The following is a 21,516-nucleotide window of genomic DNA, read 5'->3' as shown; positions in this document are numbered from 1 at the left end:
GCAATTAATCCATCTAGACTGAAGAAATATGGCTTGTGTTAATAAATTTTTGCTTTTAGTCATTCATCTAAGCATTAGCCACAAATAATCAAAATATTCCCAGGAAGTGAGCTACACTACAGTATCATTATCCCCAATTACACATGGATGAAAATGTAATATGATGAAACAGAGCAATGTAGTTGACATTTGCATAGTAAATACCCAGGGTTCAAAAGCAGCAGACATCTGCCAGATGCTTTTGCTGTATATGGGTGCCTGGGATTGCCAGGTGTGCCAGGAAATCTGCAAATAGAATTCCCCCCTCCATCTGCCTTCCAATGTGTCTTTTGTGTGCAGCCATCACTCCAGGCTTCACTGTATTTTGCCATCACATTTTCCTCAGACCTTGACCTCATCTTTTCTCTTGCTCCCCTTCCTCTTCCCTCTCTTCTCTTTACCTTCTTTTTCTCTTCTTCCTCCCCTTCCTTGTTTTCACTTCTGTCCTATAATATTGTAAGCTAGCTTATATCTCTTTTGTAACAAAATAGTTGTAAGTAAATACAGATCAGATAGAATCACAGAAACTCAGAGTTGGAAGCAATACAGGAAGAGTTAAATGAGCAAAGTTTGCTCATATTTGGGTTGATATAATTAGCTTCTGAACACATGATTTCTCTGTAAGCAGAGCAAAAGGTTAACTAAATTAGAGTTCTTATTTTGTTTGCAAGTTACATCCATGCCATAATCCATGAAGCTTCATAGTTTCCCTGGATTAAGACTCCAGCATGATTCATATTCTCTTTATTTTATGAACATGGAATAAAACTACTCTTCACTTGTATTCACATACAAAGAAGACTCAGATAATGAGTACTAATTGCACAAAAAGAAGCCAGATAATCGCCCTAGTTTTGTGTTCTCATAAAAACTCAACACTTCCACTGTCTCTGGACCCAACAGGAATGTAATGCAATGCTGGCTGATACGTCTAGATCAGGATTTTTTAATGTTAGATCAAGCTCTATCAGAGAAGTGGTTGTTAATAATTTCTGCACATTAACAACGCTCTGGTTGCTTAAAACAAAACAAAACAAAATATTGCTCTGCCCAAATCAGGAAATATGATATTTTGATTTGGAATAAGAACCTTGAATTAGTATTTTTAAAAACTCAGATGATTATGATGTTCCCTGAGATTAAGATCCATTGTAGTAAATGGTCTAGAGTTATGGAGTTAATTATAAGTCACACCAGCTTTTAATTTTTCCATTTTAATGGATAGAACAAAATAAAATGGAATAGGAACTATGAGTGGACATTCCATGGAGCAGTGAAGTATACTGTGCCATGAAACTTCTGTTTCAGCTCATGTGGACCACAGAAAATACTATGTTAGTATTTAAAAATAATTGCTTACTGTGGGTTGTAGTCAAAGTTTGAAAAACAGTTTTTAAAATTATCTTTAACAGAGAATGCTAATAGTTGTCCAGGGAAAGTGGGAAACTCTCCATCTGTCTTCAGAGAGAAGCCCAATCATACTATTTTAAATGCTGTAGGGTGAGCAGAGGTATTGCCCAGTGATCTCTGCACTATCAAATGTTTCTTACCTATTTATAGAAGCACTTGCACATTCTCTAAGAAACTAGGTCCAGCTTTCCTGTCTCCTGAAGGCAGGGTCACGGTTTAAAATTATTAGGTTACATTTCATAAAAATATCTTTTAGCTCAGGCTCTTCATTTTCAAATCAGCTTATCCTAATTTAAGTTAGGGGAATATAAGGAAGATTGACGTTTCAGGAGAAAATATAGAATCTCAGCTCATTCACTAACATACTCTATCAGTTCTCTGAAAATCCCTATCTGCCCTGCAGATTTAGAATGTAACAAAACTTTCCAAATTTTTCAGAAGCCTTTGGGAAGGAGAAGTGGGGCCTTGTTATTAAGAGTAAGAAATCAACTATTCCAGGATACTCTGTGATTTTTACAGATGATATCAAACTGATTCAACTCTGGATTTCTTAGCTATTCATATACTGGTGACATATAAATCCCTATCACAAAAGCCCAGTGTTCCCAAGCATCACTGACCCAGCCCTCAGGTGATCTGTGTGCCCGCCCCCCTTTCCTGCCCACTGCCCTTTCCTTTACTTTCATTTCTGGGTAGAGACACATGTGCTCTGGAAACTGCTGTTTCTTCCCACAGTGGAGCACCTGGTAAGAAGGGACCCAGGGAGACAAATGGAGAAGGGGGGAGAGCCAGAGCCTGAGCAGGAGGGGACTCCCTCTGCCAGGGGATGACCAGAAGGTACCTGAGGAGTCGTGCCCACCACATGTGGAGTGGCCCTTCCTGCCTTTACTGCTGGAGCTGAGCTACAGAACTTTAGGATCTGCTTGATAACTGTACACAATGCATTTGTAGTAGAGTGATGATTTTCAAAACCCTGTCCAGTGCATTAAGAAAAGAGGAAACTGCATTCATCTCTGCAAAGCAATTTAAGTATTTTCAAAAGTGTATCAACCGGAAGGTGGAAGACAAATGCAAGTAGGTCCCCTGCAAACTTTTCTTCCATAGTGCCATGAGTGAAGCTCTTTCCCCAGAGAATGGACCTTCCCCGATTGCTGTGATGCTAAAGCATCATGCTCACGAACTGAATAGGAGACAAAACCACATCCTGTTGGACACCAGGCACATAACACTTTCTGGAAGCAGCTTCAAGCAGGCAGAATAGGAGTCAGTTTGCAGAAGGCTGATGGCATAGTATTTTGAGAGAATGGAGATTGACATGAAGGTACTGAAAGGAGATGTCAAAATGGTAGCATGACAAGCTCACTTACGTCACCACATGCAGAAGAAGCAGGACAGGCTGTTTGCCAGTTCTTCAGAAGTTCAAACACAAGCATAATAAGTATCGGTGGACTTCTACTCCTGAAGTTTTTCAGAAAATGCAAGCACCAAGGGAAAGGAGGGTAATGAGAATTGGAGAATTAATTGAAGACATGACTGGAGGTTGACTGGTGGGTGACACCAGTGATTGGGAAATGCTTCAAAGGGATGAGAAAGACAGATGAATAAATTGATCAAAAAATAATTGACCAGAAGCTCTATGTCAGGATGCGATTCTCTGGCAGACATTGAAACAACCAATGAAGTGTCGTGTCTGAAATCAGACTTTCACATGGCAGAGGAGAAGGCAAATCAGAACTCAGATTTAGTGTCAAGTTCAAAGAAAAATTGTAGCTACTTATAGAAATACTAAGCTTTTCCCCCAAGCTGGATGCAATTCCAGATATTTTAGTTTTTACTCAGATAGAGTGTGTAAAAGCTGGAACAGAGAGAAAACGAATTAAATACAAAAATCCAAAAAAGATCAAAGAAATACCTGAAGGAAAATAAAAGATGTCTACCTAAAGAATTTACAAATAAAATAATACTTGCTGTAGAAACAGATGAGCTTAAATAGAGCTATGGACAGATGCCTAGATTGACCTGTCTTTCAGCATTTGAAATATCATCTTGGAATAATATCACTATAATGTCATTCATTCCTTCTTCTTTCGTTTGTTTGTTTCTCCTCCTTCCCCTCTCTTTGCTCTTTCCTCTCTCTCTCCTTTCCTTTCTTCCCTAGTCCCTTGTCATGATGCCTTTTGTGCCTTCCATATAAAGCATGCTGAGACTTCTTAGATGCCAGAGCATTTAAGAAGATTATCAAGAGGAGGAGTTTAAGTAAGGTCAGGTTCAAGTTCTTTGGAGGATGAAGACCATTGGTAACTCTTTCTTTTGTTCTAAGATTTCTTACAATATCCTTAATATTTTCTGCCAGTTTCATCTACTTTTATGACTACAGTATGAAAGTGTATAGCACTAAAAAGAGTAAGTGAGTGAGGACTGTCATGCTTATTCTATAGTGAGGAAGCAGGTCTGCAGCTTGCCTGGGGAATAAGTGAGCCAGAATAAGAATGGACAGCGACCACTGGGAGGGCTCAGGTGTATGGGAATGGGCCAGAGAGAAGCAGTGGGAGGTTAGGATTTTGGCCAGAGACTGAGGGGTGTTCCCAGTTAGCATTACATCATTAGATTTTCACAAGATTCATGCAGAGTATGTAGAACAAGCATCCTTGCCAACATTAGGTCAATGAAAAAAATGCAGCCCAGGATGTTAAGCGGCTTGCTTTGAGCTCTGATACCAAGTGACCAAATCAAAAGCAGGACTCAAATAGGCTGATTCTCACATTATTCTGCCAGATTGGTAATGAACTTTAAGGTATACTATCCACATGAGCCTGTGAAGATTTCATAACAAATCCCTCCTATCATGGCATGATTCCTGGTGCCTTAGTTACTCTTCACCTTTTCAGCCTGCTCTCTCATTAATTAGCTCCAGTTGCACTGAATTAATTCCCACCCTCTCTCCTCCTAGCCAGCTGCTCCTGTCTTTCCTCTCTCAGCTGAAAAGCCCTGTGTGAGGGCATTAAGGTAGTGAAAGGGGGCTCCCTCCTGCTTTGCAGCAAATTGCTCTTTCTCCTGTGCTAGGACTATACTGTAACTGCCTGTTCCCATCTGAAACTTCACAATGATAGTGACTTTCTCATTCTATATTACATCACCAGTGCCTGGCACCACTGTTAGTATATATGAAGACACTTAAAATGTTTGCTCAGTGAATAAATAAAGACAATATTGTATGGCAGAATCATTTGTAAAGTTTGCTTTATATTCATATGTGCATACAATGTTTTGGTCATTTCTCCCCCCCTTCCCCCCACCCCCTCCTTCTCCCCCCCCACTCCCACCCTCCTTCCCCCACCCCCTCGCTTCCAGGCAGAAACTGTTCTGCCCTTATCTGTAATTTTGTTGAAGAGAGAGTATAAACAATAATAAGAAAGACAAAGCACTTTTGCTAGTTGAGATAAGGATAGCTATACAGAGATTCCTAGCATTGCTTCCATGTACAAATGTGTTATATTCTAAGTTGATTCTTCTCAAACTGACTTTTTCTCCAGTTCCTGATCCCCTTCTCCTATTGGCCTCTGTTGCTTTAAAGTTTCTGCATTAGTTCCTTTGCATTGAGGACATCAAATAGTATCATGTTTTTTGGGTTTCTTACCTATCCTCATACCTCCCTTCTGTGCGCTCACCTTATCATGTGACCAAAGTACAATCATCTTGGTGTGTTTGCCCTGATCTAAAGTCCACATATGAGGGAGAACATACGATTATTGGTCTTCTGTGTCTGGCTAACCTCGCTCAGAATGATTCTCCAGTTCCATCCATTTACTTGCGAATGATAAGATTTCATTCTTCATGACTGAGTAGAATTCCATTGTGTATAAATACTACATTTTCTTAATCCATTCATCAGTAGTTGGGCATCTTGGCTGTTTCCATAACATGGCTATTGTGAATAGTGCTGCAATAAAACATGGGTGTGCAAGTGCCTCTGGAGTAACCTGTGTCACAATCCTTTGGGTATATCCCCAGGCATGGGATTGCTGGATCATATGGCAGGTCTATGATTAGATTTTTAAGAAGTCTCCAAATTTCTTTCCAGAATGGTTGTACTAGTCTGCATTCCCACCAGCAGTGTACAAGGGTTCCTTTTCCCCACATCTTCACTAACACCTGTTGGTGGTGCTATTTCTAATGATGGCTATTCTAACAGAGGTGAGGTGGAATCTTAGTGTGGTTTTGATTTGCATTTCCTTTATGGCTAGAGATGGTGAGCATTTTTCCATGTGTTTTTTGGCCATTTGAATTTCTTCTTTTGAGAAAGTTCTGTTTAGTTCACTTGCCCATTTCTTTATTGGTTCATTAATTTTGGAAGAATTTAGTTTTTTAAGTTCCCTATATATTCTGGTTATCAGTCCTTTGTCTGATGTGTAGCTGGCAAATATTTTCTCCCACTCTGTGGGTGTTCTCTTCAGTTTAGAGACCATTTCTTTTGTTGAGCAGAAGCTTTTTAGTTTTATGACATCCCATTTGTCTATACTTTCTCTTAGTTGCTGAGTTGCTAGGGTTCTATTGAGGAAGTCCTTGCCTATACCTATTACTTCCTACTCTTTCCTGTGCCAACTTTAGAGTTTGGAGTCTGATATTAAGGTCCTTGATCCATTTTGAGTTGTTACTAGTACAGGGTGATAAACATGGATCTAGTTTCAGTTTTTTGCAGACTGCTAACCAATTTTCCCAACACTTTTGTTGAAGAGGCTGTCTTTTCTCCATCGTATATTTTTAGCACCTTTGTCAAAAACAAGGTGGGTATAGTTGTGTGGATTCATATCTGGGTTCTCTATTCTGTTCCACTGATCTTCATGTCTGTTTTGTGCCAGTACCATGCTGTTTTTATTGCTATTGCTTTATAATATAGTTTGAAGTTGGGTATTGTGATACCTCCAGCATTGTTCTTTTTGCTGAGTATTGCCTTGGCTATTTATGGTCTCTTGTATTTCCAAATGAATTTTAGGGTAGATTTTTCAATCTCTTTGATGAATGTCATTGGGATTTTGATGGGAATTGCATTGAACATGTAGATTGCTTTTGGTATTGTAGCCATTTTTACTATGTTGATCCTACCAATCCATGAGCATGGGAGATCTCTCCACCTTCTATAATCTTCCTCAATGTCTTTCTTAAGGAATTTATAGTTTTCCTTGTAGAGGTCATTCACATCCTTTGTTAAGTTTACTCCTAGGTATTTGATTTTTTTTGAAGCTATTGTAAATGGAACTGTTTTCTAATGATTTTTGTATGATGATTTTATATCCTGCCACCTTGCTGTAGCTGTTGATGGTGTCTAGGAGTTTTTGGGTAGAGTTTTTTTGGGTCTTTAAGGTATAAGATTATATCATTTGCAAATAGGGATATTTTGACAGTTTCTTTACCTATTTGTATTTCTTTTATTCCTTCTTCTTGCCTAATTGTTCTGGTTAGGAATTCCAGTACTATGTTGAATAGGAGTGAGGATAGTGGGCATCCTTGTCTTGTTCCTGTTTTTAGGGGAAATGGTTTCCAATTTTTCACCATTGAGTATGATGTTGGCTCTAGGTTTGTCATACACAGTTTTTATAATGTTGAGGTACTTTCCTTCTATTCCTAGTTTTCTTACAGCTTTTATCATAAAATGGTGTTGGATCTTGTCAAAGGCTTTTTTTTTGCATCTATTGAGATGATGAAGTGGTTTTTGTCTTTGCTTCTGTTAATGTGGTTTATTACGTTTATTGATTTTCATTGAACCACCCCTGCATTCCTGGGATGAAGCCTACTTGGTTGTGGTGAATGATCTTTCTGATGTATTGTTGAATTTGGTTTGCCATTATTTTATTGAGTATTTTTGCATCAATGTTCATTAAGGAGATTGGTCTATAGTTCTCCTTTTTGGAGGTGTCTTTGCCTGGTTTTGGGATAAGTGTAATACTGGCTTCATAAAATGTGTTAGGCAGTTTTCCTTCCCTTTCTATTTCATGGAACAGTTTAAGGAGGGTTGGTATCAGTTCTTCTTTAAAGGTCTAATAGAATTCAGCAGCAAATCCATCAGGTCCTGGACTTTTCTTTTTGGGAGACTCTTCATTGCTGCTTCAATTTCATTTTGTGTTATAGATCTATTCAGGTGATTAATGTCCTCTTGGCTCAATTTTGGATGATTATAAGTATGTAGAAATCTGTCCATTTCTTCAAGATTTTCAAATTTATTAGAATATAGGTTCTCAAAGTAGTCTCTAATGATTTCCTGGATTTCTGTGGTGTTTGTTGTTATCTCCCCTTTTGCATTTCTGATTTTACTGATTTGGGTTTTTTGTCTCCTCATTTTAGTCAGGTTTGCCAGAGGTCTGTTGATCTTGTTTATTTTTTCAAAGAACCAACTTTTTGTTTCATTAATTCTTTGTTTTTTTTTTGGTTTCTATTTCATTGATTTCAGCTCTTATTTTTATTATTTCTCTCCTTCTGTTTGTTTTGGGGTTTGCTTGTTCTTGTTTTTCTAGGAATTTGAGATGCAACATTAGGTCATTGATTTGAGATCATTCTATCCTTTTAATATATGCAGTCATGGCTAAAAACTTTCCTCTTAGGACTGCTGTGTCCCATAGGTTCTGATAGGTTGTGTTTTCATCTTCATTAACTTCCAGGAACCTTTTAATTTCCTATTTTATTTCATCAATGATCAATTGATCATTGAGCAATGTGTTGTTCAGTTTCCAACAGTTTGCACATTTTTTGCTATTATTTTTGTTGTTGAGCTCTAGTTTTAATGCATTGTGATCAGATAGTATGCACACTATAATTTCTATTTTCTTATATTTGCTGAGGCTTGCTTTGTGCCCTAGGATATGATCTATTTTGGAGAAGTTTCCATGGGCTGCTGAGAAGAATGTATATTGTGTAGAAGTTGGATGAAATGTTCTGTAGAGCTCAGCTAGGTCCATTTGATCTATGGTATGATTTATATCTAGGATTTCTTTATTGATTTTTTGTTTGGATAATGTATCTATTGGTGATAGGGGAATATTAAAGTCTCCCACTACAACTGTGTTGGAGTTTATATATGCTTTTAGGTCCTTCAGAGTATGTTTGATGAAATTGGGTGCATTGACATTGGGTGCATATAGGTTGATAACTGTTATTTCCTTTTGGTCTATTTCCCCTTTTATTAGTATGGAATGTCCTTCTTTATCTCGTTTGATCAATGTTGGTTTGAAGTCTATTTTGTCAGAAATAAGTATTGCTGCTCCTGCCTGTTTTTGGGAACCATTGGCTTGGTAAATCTTCTTCCAGCCTTTCACCTTAAGACTATGTTTGTTTCTGTCAATGAGATGGGTCTCCTGTAAGAAACAAATTGTTGCATCTTCTTTTTTAATCCAGTTTGTCAAACAGTGTCTTTTGATGGAGGAATTAAGTCCGTTAACATTCAGTGTTAGTATTGATATATATGTGGTGATTCCTGTCATCTAATTGTCTCAGTTGTTTAAGGGTTTGATTGTGTGCAGCTAAATTGATGTTATTCTCTACTTTCTTGCCTTTTCTTCTCCTGTGGTTTGGTACTGCCTTCCCTTTCAAGGTTTTGTTTGCTTTCACTTTCTGGTGTAGATTTTCTTGAAGAATCTTTTGTAGTGGTGACTTTGTGGTCATATATTGTTTTAGTTTCTGCTTATCATGGAAGACTTTTTTGGTCCATCTATTTTGAATGATAATTTTGCTGGGTAGAGTATCCTAGGGTTGAAGTTATTTTCATTCAGTGCCTGGAAGACCTCACTCCATGCTCTTCTTGCTTTTAAGGTTTCCATTGAGAAATCTGCTGTGATTTTGATGGATTTACCTTGATGTTATTTGTTTTTTCTCTTTTACAGCCTTCAATATTCTTTCTCTAGTCTCTGTACTTGTTGTTTTAATGATAATATGTCATGGGGTAGTTCTATTTTGGTCAAGTCTGTTTGGTGTCCTGGAGGCTTCCTGAACCTGAGTGGGCATAGTTTTCTCTAGATTTAGGAAATTTTCTGTTATTATTTTGTTGAATATATTATGAATTCCTTTTGCTTGCACCTCTTCTCCTTCTTCAATGCCCATGATTCTCAAGTTTGGTCTTTTGATGGAGTTGGTGAATTCTTGCATATTCCTTTCACAGGTCTTGAGTTGTCTGACCAGTAGTTCTTCAGCTTTTCCTCTAATTACTATTTAATCTTCAAGTTCTGAGATTCTATCTTCTGCTTGTTCTAGTCTGCTGGAGTGGCCTTCCATTTTGTTTTGTATTTCTGTTTCATTCTTTTTTTCTGAGGTTTTCCATATCATGGGTCATTTTCTCTTTAATATTGTCAATTTTCATCCTGAGTTCATTTATCTCTCTATTTATGGTGTACTTTGTTTCACTTTGGTGTTTATTCAGGGCTTCTATGGTTTCTTTTATTTGTTCTTATGCTTTCTCATATTCTTTATTTTTGTTGTCTTGGTATTTCTTGAGTGTCTCCTATACATTTTGGTTGACCATATCCAGTATCATCTCTATAAAGTTCTCATTAATTACTTGCAGGATTTCTTCTTTCAAATTGTTCTTGTGGGCTTTGTTGGGTTCCTTGGTATACTTTCTCTTTGTTTTGTTGGAGTCTGAATCTGGGGGTCCATTTTCTTCATTTCTCTCTGGTTCCTGTACTAATTTGTTATTGGGGTGGAAACAGTTTCCATCCGTTTTCTGTCTTCCCATCATTCCACTTGGTGCTGTTACTGTCCCTGTAATGTGTGTAATTTAGTACACTCTAGCTTGTAATAGTAAAGGTAATGACATCTAGAATGGAAGAGTAAGAGGAATAAGAAAGCAAAGAAAAAAGAAAAAAAATGAGAACCAAAGAAATTAACAAGGAGAGAGAGTGTACTAATCAACAGTGAACTAAACAAGCATTTAGAGAGAAAGGGAAAAAAGAAAAAAGAAGAGACAAAAAGAAGAAAAACAAATCCCAGGTTCAGATGCAATAAAATTTCAGTCTTAATAGTTCTGGTGTTACTCCTTTAGCATCCAGTCCTGGTGTTGGTATTTGAGTAGTAGCTCTGTCATTGTCTCACCAAAGGGGGAAAAAATTAAAAAAAGAAAAAATAATTTAAAAAATAGAAAAGATATATAAAACTATAAAAAATAAAAATCTCAAGTCCAGAAACAATGACGTTTCAGTCTTACTAGTTCTGGTGTTGCTCCTTCAGCATCCAGTCCTGGTGTTGGTATTTAAGCAGTAGCTCTGTCGTTGTCTTGCCAGGTGGTTGGGTCAGGAGACAGCTTTGTGAACCACTATCTGCCCTGTTTCAGGCTGCAGCTCACCTGCCAACTCCTGCCAGCCATCTACTATTTCAGGCTTTAAGTATTTAAAATTTGCAGGGAGAGCTGTCACGTCCACCTTCTCTGGCAGGCTTTGTTTATTTAGAGTTCCTGCAGGAGCCTGCCCCCTCCCCTCTTCTTTGGTGGGGAGTCCTACAAGCCAACTACAATTGTAGGCTTTGTTTATTTAAAGTTTGCATGGGGAGCTCCCCTTCCCCTCTTCTCCAGTGGAGCATCCTGCACATTGGTTACTGTTGCAGATTTTATTTTTACAAGTTTGTTGGGGGAGCCATCACACCCACCTTCTCCAGCAGGCTTTGTTGATTTAGAGTTCTCCCAGAAGCCTGCCCCTCCCCTCTTTTCTGGTGGAGAGTCCAAGCTGGCTACAGTTGCAGGTGTTGTTTATGTAAAGTTCACATGGGGAACTGCTCTTCCCCTCTTCTCTGGTGGAGAGTCTGGCATGTTACTGTTGCAGGCTTTGTGTATTTTTAGTTTGCAGGGGAGACTGCCCCTACCCACTTCTCCAGTGTGCTCAAGGCACCCTGCCCTCTTTGCTATGTGTCCTTTTCAGTTCCTTGTTTATTTTTCAGTTTTTTTTCCCCCAGGGTGGGGGTCAGACTGTCCAGGGGGTATGCTGGTTTATCCCAGGGATGGCTGTGGGATACAATGTGCTGCTTATTTGCTCACCTGTTGGTCTGCATCTCCCAAGCAGGTTAGGAGCCAGCTTCTGGCAGTGTAGGAGCCCTCCTGGCTTCTCCATGTAACGTGGTGTGGAGAAGCTATGTGCAGACTGGGGGCTTGGGGTGTCAGAGTTTTGCTTCTTCTTGGTGGTTTTTCCTGCCAGGTGTGTCTGCAGCATCTCAGCAAGATTTTTGCTTTACAGAGCTCACGCTATCCACTTTCTCCCTCTAGTCACCATTTTGGATCCTCCTGATTTATATTCTAGGTTACAGTCAAGTTGTTCTTCATTGCAGCTTAAATTTAGTTTTGCACTATCAACAAATATCAGCTTGGATACTTAGTGCTTCCTTGGGATCATATGCTTAGGCTCCTGGCATCATAGTGCTTGTTATAAAATAGGATAGATATATAATTTTGGAATAAATTAATTACTACAAAGATGATTAGTATGCCCATTTGTTAAGTGAGTTGGAAAATTTTTTGCTTGTAATAAATGGTGGCATGGGACAGAATATTGGAAGAATTTTGGTAGCTTTTGTTTGGTAAGCTGAAAACATGATTGCAAAAAGGAGAAACAATATAAAAGTCTGGGTAACATACAGAATTTTGACCTAGAGACACATTGACTGCTGAATCAGAAGTGGCTGTGGAAATCAACAGTGGCCTGGTTAATCTTGAGAAGGAGAATGTGCAGTCTTTTGACATGATTATGTGTTTTTAGTGAAATCTTTGAATATCACCAGAGTCTCAAGTATTTTCCACCTGTATGTGAGTACCCACTGTGATTGCAGCCCCATGTAGTGAGTTAAGAATTCAGGCCCTGAATCCAAGCAGCTATTGTTTGAAACTCAGCCCTACCCACTGGTAACTGCATGACCTTGGATAATTAACTGAACCTTGCTATGTCACAAAACATGTACAATAGACTTGATAAAAATAACAGAGCATATATCATTGGGTTATTATGAGATTTAAATGAGTTCATTCATATACAGTGCCTAGCAAACAGTGTGAGCTCAATAAATATTATCTCTTACTGTTACTATTATTACATGGTAGGTTAGATGTTGTGAACACAGTGAAAGTGAAAATTATGGTTTCTCTGCTCATGTAGTGTGCTTGCCATTTGCCTGTTTCTCTTTATTGAGTGATCCCCCGTTCTTTGCCCTTTGCAGACAAAGGGGCTGGATTCCTGTGTACCACATTTCCCAGGCATTTCTGCCAGTTGACCTCCTGCTGATTTGGCCAGCAGAAGATTCAGATAAGACATTACTTTGGAAATAAAAATCTGGGATGAAAGCAATAGAAGCAGTAAACACCTCTCAATCATAACCCTAAATGTAAATTGACTTTGTTCTCCCATCAATAGACACAGATTGTCAGATTGGATCAAAAAGCAATCTGACAATCTGTTGTCTACAAGAAATACACCTCACAAACAGGCACACACAAACTAAAAGTAAAAGATTGGAAAAAGGATTTATCAGGCATGAGGAAACTGAGAGTAAGCAAGTGTAGCTATTCTCATATCAGATAAAGCAAATTTTACACAAAAATCACTCAGAAGAGATAAAGAAAAACACTACATACTAATAAAAGAACAATCCAGTGAGAAGACATAACAATTCTAAATATATATATGCACCAAACATAGGAGCCCTACATTCATAAAACAAACACTTCTGAGCTTAAAGGAACAGATAGAACCATAAACAGTAATTGTGGGAGATCTCAACACCCCATTCTCTTCAATGGACAGAAGTTGCAGACAAAAAAAATCAACAAAAATATTCTAGAATTAAACAATACCATAGATGAAATGGACTTAACAGACATTTATAGAGTATTTTTATCCTATGACAACAGACTGTACATTTTTCTCAGCAGGCCATGGAACTTTTTCCAAAATAGATGACATCCTAGATCATAAAGCAAATCTCAAAAAGTACAAAAAATTGAAGTAATCTCCTGTATCCTAACAGACCATTATGGGATAAAATTGGAAATCAATAGCAAGGAAAAACCACTAAAACCATTCAAACTCATGGAAAATGAATAACACACTTTTAAACAATCAATGAGTATTGAAGATATTTGGAAAGAAATTAAGAAATTCCTAGATTCAAATGAAAACAAGGAACAAGTTATTAGAACCTGTGGGACACAGTCTTAAGAGGGACATTTATAGCCATGAGCAACCACATCAGAAAACTAGAGAGAACTCAAATAAATAATCTGATGCTACATCTCAAACTCCTTGAAAAACAAGAGCAAGACAACCCAAAAGGTAATAGATGGAATGATATATAAAAATCAAGACAGAAATCAGTGAATTGGAGACAAAAAAAAATGAGTCAATGAAACAAAAAGCTGGTTCTTTGAAAAAATAAACAAAATTGACAAACCTCAGCCAAAATAACTAAAAGAAAAAAGAAGACCCACATTAATAAAATTAGAGATTAAAAAGTGAACATTACAAAAGATGCCAAAGAAATTCACACAATCATTCAGCAATATTAAAAATATATATACTCCTGCAAACTGGACAATGAAGAAGAAATAGATAAATTTCTTGACACATTTTACTCACCAAAATTGAACCAGGTGGTCATTAAAAGCTTAAACAGATCTGTAACAAGCAGTGAGATTGAGACAGTTATAAAGAAACTTCCAATAAAGAAAAGCCCAAGTTCTGATGGATTCACTGCTGAATTCTACCACTTTTAAAGAACTAACACCAATACTCAAATTATTCTGTAAAGTACAAAAGGAGGAATACTACCAAACATATTCTACAAAGCCAGTATTACACTAATACCAAAGCCAGGCAAAGAAACATCAAAAAAAAGAAAGTTATAGGCCAAGGTCCTTGATGAACATAGACTCAAAAATCCTCAATAAAATACTTGCTAGCAGAATCCAATAACACATTAAAAAGATCATACACCATGATCAGTAGATTTAATTCCAGGGATGCAAGGATGCTACAACATTCACAAATCAACACACATAAGACAGAATCAAGGACAAAACCCATATCATCATATCAATAGATGCAGAAAAAACCTTCAACAAAATTAAACATCTTTTCATAATAGAAGAAAGTAGGCATAGAAAATACATTCCCCAACATTATAAAGGCTATATGTGACAAAACTATAGCCGGCATCATACTAAATCGGAAAAAACTGAAATCATTTCTTCTGAAATCAGGTATGAGGCAGAATTTTCCACTCTCCCTACTCTTCCACATAGTAATGGAATTGCTAGCTAGAGCAGTAAGACAGGAGAAAGAAATACAAGGGATTCAAATAGGGAAGAAAGAAGAGAAACTATCCCTGTTTGCAGATGATATGATCCTATACCTGAAAGACCCTAAAAACTCAACCAAAAAACTCTTAGATCTTATACACATTTTCAGCAACGTAGCAGGATACAAATATCAATACACAAAAACAGTAGCATTTCTATACATAAACAATGAACAGGAACACTTCTACATTGTTGGTGGGAATGTAAACTAGTGCAATCTTTATGGAAAGTAATATGGAGGTCTTTCAAAAAACTAAAAATAGAACTACTATATGATCCAGCAATACCACTCCTAGGCTTATATCCGACGGAAAATGCTCCAGGATACAGTAAAGACACTTGCATACTCATGTTTATTGCAGCATTATTTACAATAGGCAAATATCCCATGGTTGATGAATGGATTAAGAAAATATGGTGTATACACAATGATCTTTTATTGAGCCATAAAGAAGAATGAAATTATGCTGTTTGCAGGTAAATGGATGGAATTAGAGGACTTCACATTAAGCAAAGTAAGCCAAATTCAAAAAATCAATGGTCACATGTTCCTCATATGTGGAAGCTAGACCTATAAGTTAGATGTATATATAGATACATACATAATCATATATACACACACATATCTATACATATATAGTGAGAGAGAGAACAAAATTGTATTAGTGAGTCTGTCTGAGGGACAATGGGAGGAGGAAGAGGTAAAAAATGTTAGAGAATGAAAAATATTGAAGAAACTCATCTATGTACGAATATAATGTAATGCATTGTACTGTAAGCTGTTGAATATTAGGGGAGCATGGTGATAAAGATTAAGTAATTTGATAAAAGCACAACATATACAGGTCTGAAATGCTAAGGTGAAACACCCTTGGACTGCCAATATACACTTAAATATGAAGTGCAGGAAGGAAGAATAGTCTTTTCCAGGTTCCAGTGAGAGGCAGGTGGACACAAGGAAAGGGGGAATGAGGGTTAATGTGTATGTATTTTGAAAATAGAAGAATGAAACCTGTTGAAATTGTTCTAAGAAGGTGGGAGAGGGGAAGAAAAAAGTGATGGTAAGTTTAAGATACACTGTAAGCACATATGTAAATATCACAATGTATCCCCCTGTACAACTATTTTATTCTAATAAAATCTTTAAAAAATTATGGTGTAACATTGTTGATCCATTGATATTGTAGCTGGAGCAAAGGGGTCATGACACTGAGATCTGGAAGCCACACTTTATTGGTGGCGCCTGGCTCAGCAGGATAACTCCCAAAGTCTGAGCTCCAAACACAGTAGGGTTATTTCTTTTATACATTGTAGATTTTGAGTACATCAAGGCAGGAGGGTCATTGGAGGACAGTTTTTACATTCCTAATTTGGGTACAAGCCTGTCGCTACCAGGGCAAGAAAAGCAGGGCAAGGAGGTTCTTATATTGCTCTGCTTTTCTATTGAGGTTTCCTTGCTGAACCTCCAGCTGCAAGCTTCTGTTTTTGCCTTTGTGGTTAAATGTCAGTGAGCACAGCTACTGCCTGTCAGCAAGAGGTGCTAAGACTGATTTCTTTCCATTTCATTCTACCACAATATTATAGAAGTCATTAAAACAAAGTGATAGTGCTTTAATTTGCTGAGAGAGAAGAGAGAGATTGAGAATCTGAATCTCAATGCTTGGGTTGTGTTAAAGACAACTGAATCTGGGGAGTAAAGTGGTAAAGAACAAAATTTATTCAGGAACTACTGCAACAGGAGTAGAGAGACCTCAGTATAGAACTGGGCTTGATTCTGAACACAGCATGGAACAGTGGAGATTTATAAGTAAGGAACAGGGTGGAGATCTGTAAAGAAAACATTTAGCAGTAAAATGGGTACAGGGGAAGCACACTCAACAGGAATCTCATGGAGGCAGGCTAGGGAAATCAGGGAAGGATGAAGAATTAAGTCCAATGCCAAGGCTGATCAAATATCCAGAGGGTGTGTGTGGTGGGGTTCTCTCCAAACCGACTCGGCAAGATTCTTATTACAGCAAGCAATGCAACCTGAGTAGGACCTCACAGGCTTAGGGATGCCTAACTGCAGTGTAGTCAAGGAGAGGAGCTTGTTCATTGGCCTTACTGGCAGAAGCGGTTCTCCATTTTCATTTCTGTCCAACAGCTTTCCCCCAAGCTCATGGGGCCCACGTGGGAGCCCTCTTTTCGGGGCTTCCTGCCAGGTTTCTGCTTAGGGAGTGAGACCAACACAGAAAAGAACAGAACAAGAGGAAATGACAGATTCCTGATGATGGATACCATCTAACCCTGATTCAAATGTGCCTGAAAATTGTATATGACTAGACTTTTAAATACATGAGCCAAATCTCTACAATTCCTCTCTGTGTAAGCTTCTTTCACTTACCACTATGCAAGTCCTAAGACAATGTCTGCTAATCCCTAAGAACAGTTTGAGTTCATATCACAACATAAAGCAATTTGTATTCTCACTGGTTACTTGTTGCTGGGATTCATGTCACTGGTATTTATTGTCCTGCTAGGATTAAGGGTATGAAGATGAGCTCTTCGATAGCACAATAATAAGTAATTAATTTTTTTCAAAAAAGTTAATTTTTCCTATGCTTATTCCAAAATGTAGTTTTCTCTGGACATCTGAGCCTCTTCTCTTGGTTGATGTGTATCTTAAAACTAAAGGACATCTCATCCATTTTAATATGGGGATATAAACTAAAATGCAAAGCAGGGACTTTGGGGGGAAAGTTTTCATTTATTTTCGATAAAGTAAATCCCAAGCTTCCAGTTGTTCTATATGAAACATTCCCAAGGCAGGAGGATTTTTCAGTGCAGTGAAATTAACTGTGTCACTTTGCAGGACAATTGCTCATGCTGTATGCTTGCCTGTCTCTCTGCTTCTCCATTTGCCTATGATGATGCAATTTGTCTTCTGGTAATGGATGGGTCACACCTCAGTCACTGATTTTAGCCTCTGAAGCTTGCTCAAGAAATGTCCAAAGTTCATTGTTTTGGGGATTTTTTTAATCTTTTATAACTGGTGAAAATAATTTTATGATCTTGATGGAAATGTGAGTACATGTGCACCCATGTTATGAATGTGTGTGCATGTTTTGTACTAAAATACATACAGTTGCCTAATGTTATAATATATGGTGAGACTGTAGTTGCTATAGAAACAATAAATCAAAATTTCTGATCATTGAGGTAGGGTGATACAGTGGTGGTCACTATGATCAACTGAAAGGTTGCTGGTGAAACCAAAGTAAAGATTTAAGAGAGAGTAACTTTCTCTACTTTAGTGTTCAGGTCAGAGCAATTGACTCTTGCACTGTGCCCACTAATCATACCCATGAGAACCAGGCTGAGGCTTTCTCTGATTGTTTTATATGGCTTTTGGACTTTCCAAATTGTATTTAATGTTTTATATTATATCAAATCATCAGGGTATTTTTTGGTAATGGAACATATTTACACCCAGATTAGTGTCCACACAAGACAAATGGTCGTTGTCAAAATGGCAAATATGTCTTTCATTTGGAGTGTGATATCTTGACATTTTCTTTTCACTCCTTTAAGTGTAAGTTGATCTGTCAGGTGGTGCACACTTAACACACTCATGAAAAAAGAGCATTTCTTAGAACCCCTGTGTCTACTGTAGATTTTTTTGTAGCTTCTTATGTAGACCTGACAGTTTTGCATTGTTAAAGCTTGGAAGATCAGCCAATGAGAAGTTCATGAATCTGTGTTTTTTTTCTGTACTTACCATATGTAAAGGGAATGGGAGAGTCATGTGGCTTGCTGGGGTGGCCTCACTGTTTAGACTGTTTAGTGAAGGTGCTCTGTGCCTATCACAGGATTATACTGCATGGATGTGAGGATGGATAGGGAATGGTTCCTGCCTTCAAGAACCTGCTGGACCACATGAAAAGAGAACATGTGTTGTGGCTGCTCACAAAGTGGGGAGGGCACAGCAACAAGGTCAACAAATACAGCCAACTATGAACCCAGATGAATGGGCAAATGAGGAAGATGAGGGGGAAGAAAAATTTGAGATGGAACTCATTGGAAGGATATAAAGGGAAGGCTATGTTTAGTCTTAGTGAAATTAAAAAATCATAAATCTGCTATATATACTCTACAGAATGTGTTGAATACTGCAATCTAATAGAGACAAGCTCAAGAAAATGATTTAAGCAAAGATACAGATCAGACCTGACCCAGTGGTGAAGGGACAGTGAGCAGATTGGTTATGAGGGGCTCAAATAAATCCTCTCTGTCCAGGAAGTCATGAGGGCCATGAATGATAGGTTAGGAAACATGGGCTGTACATGTATCAGTGGATACATGCTGACCCTGAAAGCAACATAAGTTAAACTCAAACAAAATAATATGGGCTGAAGGTGAAGATGTAGGATGGTGATAAATAGTAAATTTTCAACTAGTACTTAGTGGGGACTAACCAGTCAATGAATGTGAATAGAATTTGGTTATGAATAAAACCAATGTGAAGCAAATACAAAAGGCCCTTTGGGACAATAGCTGCTGCTCAGTGACTGTGAAGACTTAGGTCTGGTTTAAGTCTTCCACAGGATGAGCTCTTCCCTCAAGTTTTTATTCCAGGGTTATTGTCACAACTGGCCTTCATTGTGGATATGAATTGAAGAGAAGGGGATTTTAAAGCTTGGGGTTTTTTTTTGTTTTTGGCCTGTGAAATTGTATGAAGTATGCACAATGTCAGAGGTATTTTTTTTTCCCCCTCACTGAGAAACTTTGAGTGAGTTATAGATAGATTTACTCCTCTTGAGAAACTGGCCTACTTTGCTGTCACAGAGATGAAGACACAGTCACATAGACATTGGTGCAACTGTGAAGGTGGAACCTACCATTGTCAACCCAGAGGATTTTTAAAAATACAATGAGAAATTTGTGTCTTGAGGTTTAAACACATGAGTTGTGTCTGCCATGGGGCAGTCATAAGGTGGTAAAGTGAACCATACTTTTGATACAAGTTGTAGAATGTCATACAAGTTTTGTTTCTATATATTTTCACAATCAATTGTGTTCTAAAGTTAAATTTTGTGATCTTTCTTTCTTTTTCAAAGGATCTGCTTAAGAAATGCTACTCGGCTGAGGCATCTTACCTGTTCCAGCAGGATAAATTCTATGACATCAGCTATGACACAGGAGACAAGTCTATCCAGTGTAGCAGGAAACCTGATGCATTTAAGTTCTGGATGACCTGGAAGGCTGTGGGCACACTAGGCCTTGAAGAGAGAGTTAATCGTGCCCTTGCTTTATCTAGGTAATTGTGTGTGTGTGTGTGTGTGTGTGTGTGTGTGTGTAGTGTGCATGACAGAAAGACCAAATGAAAGTAATATTGACAAGGTCTGTGCATGCTCCTTTTTTGTGGATTCCTTTTCTCATGCAATCAACATTTTCTTAGCCTCTTCTATGTGTTAGGAATTATGGACAGAGCCCTACTATCTGTCCTGCAAGGTCATAGCCTACTGAGAGACACAGTAAGGTTGGGTGAAACACAGGTGACTTCCTTTTAGTGCTCAAGAGGGCTTCCCAGTGTGACCTTAAGGACCACTGCACAGGCTTCTTGGAGTCTGACATTCAGCTGAGACCTAGGTAAAGAGGAGTGAGGAAGGGGTCCAGGTAGATGCAAGACCAGAGTCAAGTCTCTCGTTGTGAAGAGACTAAGTCTGTTGTGACTTCAAGGACTTTTAAAGCATACCTGTAAGAACATGGGATAATGGGATGATACAAAGAAAAAGGTGATGTGGAAATGTTATGTTTTCATGCTTTTTACTATCATTAAAAACAAAGCTTTTGTCATAATTTTCAAAGACAGCAGAAAATCTCTTGATATACAGACCAGCCACTTGGCATCTGAAATGGACTGAACTGCTAAACTTAGATCAGTGGGTGCAATGGACAAGCCACGCTCAAATCTAATTTTAAATGTTTTCTTGTGCATGTACTGTATAGGGATGAGCTTCATGGTGTTAAAAAGCATTCAAATATTTAAAATACTTAAACTAGAGTTCTTCAAGTCTAGATTTTTGGCTTCTCTCAAAGGATTCAAAGGCCATTAATCCAGCATATCACCAACCAGCTAAATGTGATGCTGTGGAGTCTGTGGAGCCCCCATCACTTCTTAATGCTTTTGAGTTTTTGTTAAATCTGGCCAATTGACTACAGCATGGAGGTTTAAATAAACCTCGCTCAAAACTTAGCTGTACCATTTATAAGCTGTATGATTTGGCCAAGTTTCTTAATTTCTCTGCATCTCAGTTTGATCTAGAAAATAGCAATAATAATTACAACTATTTCAAATAGTTACAGCAGGGACTAAAGGAATTAACACACATAAAACACTTGAAACAATGCCTGGCATATGCTATAGACTACATGAATTTTTTTTTCTTACCTGCCTGGACACTGGGAGCATCAGTTCCTGACCTCTTGTTTGGAGGATCTTTCCATATCACAGGCAAAATCCTGAAGTATCTCCTTGGAGATTTGCAACAATTTCTTCTTCTATTCTGGGAATGGAGTGAGTGTCCTGTGCAAGAAAACTGTCTGAAACTTAGTGTCTTAAACACCTATTATTTGTTCCTGGGATCTGCAGTTTGGCTAGAGTGGTGTTACCGCACACTGTTGGTGGCTGGGCATTGGGGTTCTCCATGTTTCTTTCCTCTTCATTGCACCAGTAGGCAGCTTGAAGCATACTCTTTTTTTTGTGGTACTGG

At 38.0% G+C, this 21,516-nt stretch overlaps 1 protein-coding gene across 5 annotated transcripts in view; it reads left to right on the top strand.

Moving 5' to 3' along the window:
* Gadl1 (glutamate decarboxylase like 1) overlaps positions 1 to 21,516 on the top strand; it is a 159,742-nt gene that overhangs the window by 77,059 nt on the left and 61,167 nt on the right. For all 5 annotated transcript variants that reach the window (XM_020156325.2, XM_074074048.1, XM_074074047.1 and 2 more), the window contains one exon: positions 19,861 to 20,060. In XM_020156325.2, coding sequence (XP_020011914.2) covers positions 19,861 to 20,060 — 200 coding nt within the window. The remainder of the gene's footprint in view (positions 1 to 19,860; positions 20,061 to 21,516) is intronic.

This window comes from Castor canadensis, chromosome 5 (assembly GCF_047511655.1).
Source record: "Castor canadensis chromosome 5, mCasCan1.hap1v2, whole genome shotgun sequence".
Lineage (NCBI taxonomy): Eukaryota > Metazoa > Chordata > Mammalia > Rodentia > Castoridae > Castor > Castor canadensis.
Note: the sequence above shows the minus strand (reverse complement) of the source record. Positions and strands in the feature narration are given on the sequence as shown.